Genomic DNA, 7,850 nt, shown 5'->3' with positions numbered 1-7,850 from the left:
AAAAAAAAAAAAAAAAGGTCGGGGGAGATTGATAGGACTAAAGGTATCAATTGATTTGAAACAAAAGGAAAAGGTAGGAATCTTAACTAGGTAAATGAAGTAGAAGGTTTAAAGGAAAAGCAACTTTGAGGACAATGTCGAAGTATGTTTTGAACATATAGAAAGGTGGCTATGAGGAATTGTTAAGAGTAAGGCCAGGCACAATGGCTCATGCCTGTAATCCCGGCACTTTGGGAGGCCAAGGTGGGCAGTTCCCTTGAAACCAGGAGTTCAAGACCACCTGGCCAACATGATGAAACTCTGTCTTATGAAAATACAAAAGAAAATTAGCTGGGTGTGGTGGTACATGTCTGTAGTCCCAGCTGCTGGGGAGGCTGAGGCACAAGAACCACTTGAACTAGGGAAGTAGAGGCTGCAGTAAGCCAAAATCGCACCACTGCTCTCCAGCCTGAGCAAAAGAGTGAGACCGGCTTGGGAGGGAAAAAAAGGCGAAGCAAAGACTATAAAGATGAAGATCTGAATACAGTGAACAGTGTAAATCACAAATTTAAGAAATTATTGGAAATTGACTTAGCTCTTCAGTATCTTAAATGTTTAATATCTGAGACTATGTTAACTGCTTTGTAGTAACTTAGTTATTAAGAAAGAATATTTTTCTGTGTCACTCTAAAAACTACTGTGCTCTTTTTTACAGAAAGTTTTTAAATTTCTAAAATGTAGACTATTTTAAATTACTAGGACTTCTATTATCAGATCAGCAAAATTGCTAAAAACTAATAATGCTACATGAAATGTAACGAACCTCTTATTTAAAAAGCATTGCAGAGCTGTTAAGGCAGTAAGGAATTAACAAACAAACAAAAAGTGAAGGGAAACTAGGCTTGGGAGAGCCAGTTAAATTTTCAGAAATTTTGCAAACTAAAACATAGCCTTTATTAAAAGTAAAATTATACAAGTGTACACATGAATTATATTTAAAATAGTAAAATATTAAAAAACAAAGATAATAAACGTTGGAAAGTCATCACTTCCTAGTTGTTTTTTAGGAAGTAACTTCATAGAAATATAAACCAGTGAGACTAATGGAAAATACAAAAAGAGATAGTAGATTTAAAGCTGAATTGCCTAGAACTCCTCTCCCTCAAAAAAAAAAAAATTAGGAAAGCAAAACCAAAATTTTTTTAAATGTACAATAAAACTAGATGAAAAAATGAAAGATATCCTATGTACCCCAAATATAAGCTGATGTAAACAAGGTATCAGCTACAAGACCATCTGATATCAGCATCTATGCAAGGGGACACAACAGGAGAAGCCCAGTGCTAACCAGTACTCACGAGAAAATGCAGTGGGACAATTTGAGAACACCAGGTGAACCATAAGAGTTTTTGTATAGCTGTAGATTCCTGCGTGTTGAGTGCAAGGAATCTACAGTAAGAAATGAGCAGACTGCTAGAGCAGTCTGTGCCCTGTGACACAGTTCACCAGCTCAAACTCCCTTTCCGTTTAAAACCCCACACTATGGAAGAACTGCTGGGAATAAAACCCAAATAGAATAGGATAGGGATAATAGGGCCAAAGTTTCAAAATAGAAGGACCAGATTTGCGAGGGTGAGTAGCTTCAGGAAATCTCACAGTTCGAGATCATGTCTTTAAACACATGAAAGAAACAACAAAATAGAGAGGTCTAGAGCTGTGAAGTTAGAAAACCTATCTTGACTCGTAACTTCTGTGTAAAAGTTGGGGAAAACTAATTTCATATAAAAATGAGCAATAGGAAAAGATCATGATTAAATCCCGTGGAAACCTATTTGAAAAGTGAAAATAAGGATTAGAGTAATATTTCCACAGACTAAAACTACCAGAAAGACATAGTTTATGAAACTAATATAAACTAAAATTAATATTTCAAAACAAGTTAAAGAAAAATGGTAGAATATGTGGAAGAACAACATCAATAAATTGTTAGAACTCAGAAAATTATTAGAAATAAAGACATTGTTTTAAAGACTAAATTTAACTAGAAGAGACATGCTATTTCCTTAAAGCAAGAAGGTGAAAAAGAAGAAAAAATTGTAAAGCAAAAGTAGCTATTATCTTTCTACAACTTGATCAATTTGGTCCTAAAGCCATTAGGTAGAGCAGAGCAAAATAGTTTAATGTACACCTCAGGGCTGGTGAGGTTTAGGAGAGCTTTGGTGGCCTGTTGGACTTACCCATGAGGATGGCTTCCATGCAGGGTAATGCCTTGGTTTCAGGAGCCAGATCCTGAGGCCTGGTGATTAAAGCACATATGGAAATGCTCAGCACCCACTCAGGGAAGTGGATGGTTGATCAAATTGAGCTTGACAAAATTAATATATATGTTAGGTTATTCTTATTCATAATTTTCACTATTGAGAAGAGAGTTACAGATATGGAAAGGAAGAAAACTTAAATTTGAATCCTATAATGCTGGATTAGAATTGAAGAAATTGGTTTGAAGGGGTGGTTTTCCATTGATATAGACGTAAACATAAATATGTATATCAGTGTGTATATATCTGTGTGTATGTTATTTTCCCTGGTTCTGCCCATGGAGAGGGCGTGAGCCTAGTGCCACCCCAATAGCAATGAGAACCTAGCATCCAGATCTTGCCTTGCAAATATTTTTCCCCACTGAAATTACTAAGGCTTTTTTGTCAAATGGCAGATTCCCCAGGAGTCAGGCAAAGAAAATGCTAGATTGCTCTGTAATATCCTCTGCCAGAAAGCAAGAAAGTACTCAAGGAATGATGGAGACACGGCAAATGGACACAGAATCTAACTTTAAGGGACTCTTACTGGCCAAATCAGGAACAATTTCAGCATTTAATTGGTGATAATAATGGCTGATTATAACCCACTGAATAAAGTAGGAAATGAGTTTTTACTAATATAAGTAAATGAATTAATTGAAAGTTTGATGAGAATGGAGAATTGTAAATAGTTTGAGTAACTTATTTGCAAAAGGGGAAAGTAACTTTACAGTGGAGAAACCTGGCAGACACCACTTTAATCAAGTGATTAAGGTTAATAACGTTGGTGTGGGACAAATCAAAATTGTGTACCACCTGATACAGGTGTATTGGGGAGAACATAATGTCTGTGATATTCCTGCCATAGTTGGATAACCTCAATTTAATTGTATGGAAACTTAAGGCAAACCCAAATTGAGATGTTCTACAAAACAATTGACTTGTGATCTCTAACAGTATTAAGATCACAAAGTCAAGGAAAGACTGAGAAACTGCTGTGACTCAAAGAGACTAAAAAGATATGACAACTAAATGCAACAAATGATTTTGAATTGCATCCTTTTTCTATAAAGAACATTATTGGTGACTCTTCATTGGGATCTGAGCATTAGATGGTAGTAATGTATTAATGTTTCTTTGATTTTGATGGTTTTGTAGTTATATAGGAAAATATCTGTAGGAAATACTGAAGTATTTAGAGGTGATGAGACATCAAGAAGGCAAATTGCTTGTCAGATGGTTCAGGAAAAACAGTTTGTGACTGCTTTAGTCTTTAAAAAAAAATTAGAAGAAAGAAACAAAAGATTAAGGTAGGCAAAGAATATTCAACATGCACATAATGGGAGTCTCCTAGGAAGAAATCCAAAATAATGCTAGAAAAATACATAAATGAAATCTGTTCTAAAATTTTAAAAAGTTGTTTCAAACTACAGAGCAAAATGCCATAATAAAATTATTAGAATTTGACGGGAAAAAAAAATCTCTGGAATTCCACTCCCCCTCCCCAACAAAAAAAAACTAAAGAAAATTCGGTTGTTCTCAATTTATAGAAGACAGTGGAGTGAACATATTCAAAGAATCAAAGAAAGAAACTGAATCAAACAGACTTTCACATATAAAGACTAGAATCAAATGTATCGACAAAGAATTAGAGTGATAATGTTTGTATAAACACTTCCTGGGGAGAAAGAACAAACTTCAGACATCCAAAATAAATAGGAGGAGTGATACTGACATAAGGACTAGTGTTAGCATTAATGAAGATGATTATAAGGAAGAGAGTGTATAATATGAAAAGGCTATGTGGTCTGACAATTTTGATAAGGTACAGTTATTAGAAAATGGGGGCAGAATTTGAAGATAATATGAAAACAGAATAAGCTTCCTGATTGCTTTAAAGTTTTTAATTGGATATAAAAGGATAATATTTCCAATCAGATCTGGGATGATTGCTTGTAGGAGGAGACCAAAAGACAAAAGCCAACCAAAAGTTTGACATTAGAACAAAAGGACAAATGTGTCTGAATTTTTATGTACACACACTTAAAAGAACAAATAAACCATATAGTGAGACTGTGCTCCAGTTTATTGCTTCATAAGATACTACCTCAAGCTTAACAGATTATAACACCCTTTTAATAGATTTTGTAGGTTAGGAATTCAGGCAGGATTTTGGCGAGATGGTTCTTGTTTTCCTTCTGGCATCAACTGAGGCCACTTAGTGGGACTTAGGTGGTGAATGAGCTACTTTGGAGGGCCCAGTTTGGCTTTGCTCCCTTTGCCTTATGCTTTGGTGGTGCTGGCTGGAAGTTTGGGCTCAGAGCACCATCATGTGACCTCTGCAGTAGGGTGGTTTTAGAGTAGTTAGTCTTGTTACATGGTATCTGAACAAGCATTACAGAAGTGTTACGGAAGCTTCATAGACTCTTCTAATTTGACTTTGAAAGTCACACAGGATTACTTCACATTTTCTGGTATACAAATGACTCAAAGCACTAACCCAAATTCAAGGAGAGGGAAATTAGATTCTACTCTTGATGAGGAAATGGCAAGGTCACAGTGTACAAGAGCATGTGGGATGTGGGCATCTTTGAAAAATATAATCTGTCACTGGTTTATTTATGTTAAAAGCTTGAATAAATAAGACAGGATAGTAAGAATAGAACTGAGATTAAACAATTTGAATCATTTCAAATGTTAGCTCATCAAAGCATACTATTTCTAGGCTTCCTAATAAAGCATAATTTAACCCTATGCAATATATATGAATCATACCTATGACAAAGAAGTAAAGGTTAAAAACAAAGGACTACATACAGCTGTAAAAAAAAAAAAAAAAGAAAAAGAAAAAAAAGCATGGATGACATCTGTATGTATTATTGTGCAGTGGTATTCTGGATATACTTACTGTTAAGTAAAAAAAGCAAAGCAGAGAAATATGTATTCTACTGCTTTAAGAAAGGAGAGAAATGTTGGCCAGGCGCAGTGGCACACATCTGTAATCCCAGCACTTTAGGAGGCTGAGGCAGGCAGACCACAAGATCAGGAGTTCAAGACCATCCTGGCCAACATGGTGAAACCTCATCTCTACTAAAAATACAAAAATTAGCTGGGCATGGTGGCGTGCGCCAGTAGTCCAGGAGAATCACTTGAACCCAGGAGGCGCAGATTGCAGTGAGCTGAGATCACACCGCTATACTCCAGCCTGGCAACAGAGCAAGACTCTGTCTCAAAAAAGAAAAGAAAAGACGTGTGTCTGTTTGTGTGTATATATATACATATATATACAGATATAAAAATAGAGAATAAATATATTTGCATGTTTGTGTATATCTTTATATTGTTAAAAATGGAAAAATAAGCCTTTCTTTTAATGTTTACATATAAGGATCAGGACAGAATAGGATGAGAAAAAGGGATAGAAGCTGGACTTTTTAAATATCTGTGTTTTATAGATTTGACTGTGGAGTTATTTTACCTACTTATAAAATCATTGAAAAATTTTAAAGGCAAATTGAAGTTGAAAATAGAGTACAAACGAATCTAAATGTGTATCCACTTGGCAACAGTAATACTTAGGGAGGAACTATTCCAAGTAATTTTAAAATGGTAATTGGCCACGTTACAGTGGCTCACATCTGTGACCCCAGGGCTGTGAGAGGCCATAGCCAGAGGATTGCTTGAGGCCAGGAGTTTGAGACTAGTCTGGACAACATAGCAAGATGTCATCTGTACCAAAAATATTCTTTAAAAATTAGCCAGGCATGTTAGTGCGCACTGTGGTCTCAGCTACTTGGAAGGCTGAGGCGGGATTGCTTGAGCCCAGGAGCTCAAGGCTGCAGTGAACTATGATTGTGCCACTGCAGTCCAGTCTGGGCAACAGAGCAGGACCCTGTCTTTAAAAATAAGAAAAAAATAATTCAACTGTATATCTCTAGCCATAGCCTAAGGATAAAAAACTACATGAAATAGTTAACTGTTTACAGTGATCAAAACATGATATCATAGTGGTAGTGTTGGTGGTATAATTCACTGTTGCTAATGTAATATTGGATAAAACAAGTAAGTCATTATGTGATACTTTTATTCTGCTATCACCACTATCTTGAGAACCAGAGTTACTCATATCCAACAAAGCAGATCCAAGGCTGAAATAGAAGAGATTAAGCAAAAACCCAGTGGTCCTAGTTTTTCTAAACTTATGATGTACTTACGTATTTTTATTAACATCTCCATCAATCTGTAGTTTAACTATGTCTACACATACTAAAGACAAGTTGCCATGGATTGATAATTATTGAATTACAATGGATACATTCCACTATTAAGGCTATTTGTGTTTTTATTCTGTTTTATTATATTTTTGAAAGGATAGTATTTTATTAGCTATTAATGTGGAATTTTAAATGTTTCTAAGCTTTTTGATGAATTGTTGCTTCAGTTGAGCTTATTATCCATAAAACAAACTTGAGGATTATGGTAAAAGTAAGAGTAACTCAGCAGTAATCATGCTTACTCTTACTCTGTCATCTTAACCTATACAAACTCCCAGGGAAGTTGTTTGTTACAAGACAGGCTTTATAAGAAACTCAGATTTGATATGACCTAATTGTCTGCAATTTGTTTGTTATACATAGGGGGTTAAAAAAAAAACATGTTTATAACCATGTTACTGCAATATTTTTGAAAAAGTGCTTAAACTTTTGTTAACAGGTTATTAATAGACTTAATAGTTTTAAATATATAGTTTAAAATAGTCCATCTTCAAAATCATATTTTTGTATAAAAAGTATTTTAAATGAAAATATTCATGAATGTCTCTTCAGACTGCTTTTGTTTCTTGAATTTTGACAATTTATAAATTATAAAATGAGTTAAAATAAATTTCATTTATCAGTTGTTAAGGCATATTTTTCCCTTTAATGTTGACCCTGCACAAGCTCTGTATCTAAGTATGTAAAATGAACTGATTGTCTCAAGGGGAAAAAGCCAATAATTAAAGCATCTAGTGTATTAATTATTATTATAGATTTCTTTTAATATAAAAATTAGAATAAATCCTGATTTTAAAATTTACACTTAAATTCAACAGTAATATAAGATTGTTGCTGTCTGCTGCTTGGAAATTGTCATTTAATTGATTAAATGTGGTATAAACTTTAAAAGAGCACATAAAAAAATTCTAGCCCAGCCAATTGTAATTTATGGTACATTTAGGTTATTAATAATTGTTTTTGATATTTGTGTGTTGGACAACATTTTATGCATATTACTGTATTAAGGTTCTAACCACATTTAATCAATTAGAGGACAGTTTGTGTATTTAACACATTATCGTCAAATAACTTATTATTTGAAAATCTATAAATTTATTTCTCTTTCTCTTCCATCAGAATACAGTCGTTTTGAAGCTAAAATACATGATTTACGGGAGCAGATGATGAATAGTAGTATTAGTTCAGGGTCAGGTTCTCTTCGAACTAGCCAGAAGCGATCCCTCTATGTCAGGTAAATTTTTTTTACTTCTAATTATGGCAACTCTTAATTAGTTATGCATGTAAATTCTTTTGTATT

The 7,850-nt window shown here is 34.2% G+C and overlaps 1 protein-coding gene across 29 annotated transcripts in view; it reads left to right on the top strand.

Moving 5' to 3' along the window:
• The window catches only part of DLG1 (discs large MAGUK scaffold protein 1), a 299,333-nt gene that overhangs the window by 240,640 nt on the left and 50,843 nt on the right, over positions 1-7,850 (top strand). For all 29 annotated transcript variants that reach the window (XM_037735146.1, XM_017523037.2, XM_017522998.2 and 26 more), the window contains one exon: positions 7,670-7,784. In XM_037735146.1, the coding sequence (XP_037591074.1) occupies positions 7,670-7,784 (115 nt within the window). The remainder of the gene's footprint in view (positions 1-7,669; positions 7,785-7,850) is intronic.

The sequence above is a fragment of the Cebus imitator genome, unplaced genomic scaffold (assembly GCF_001604975.1).
Source record: "Cebus imitator isolate Cc_AM_T3 unplaced genomic scaffold, Cebus_imitator-1.0 Scaffold0, whole genome shotgun sequence".
NCBI classification, from domain to species: Eukaryota; Metazoa; Chordata; class Mammalia; order Primates; family Cebidae; genus Cebus; species Cebus imitator.
Note: the sequence above shows the minus strand (reverse complement) of the source record. Positions and strands in the feature narration are given on the sequence as shown.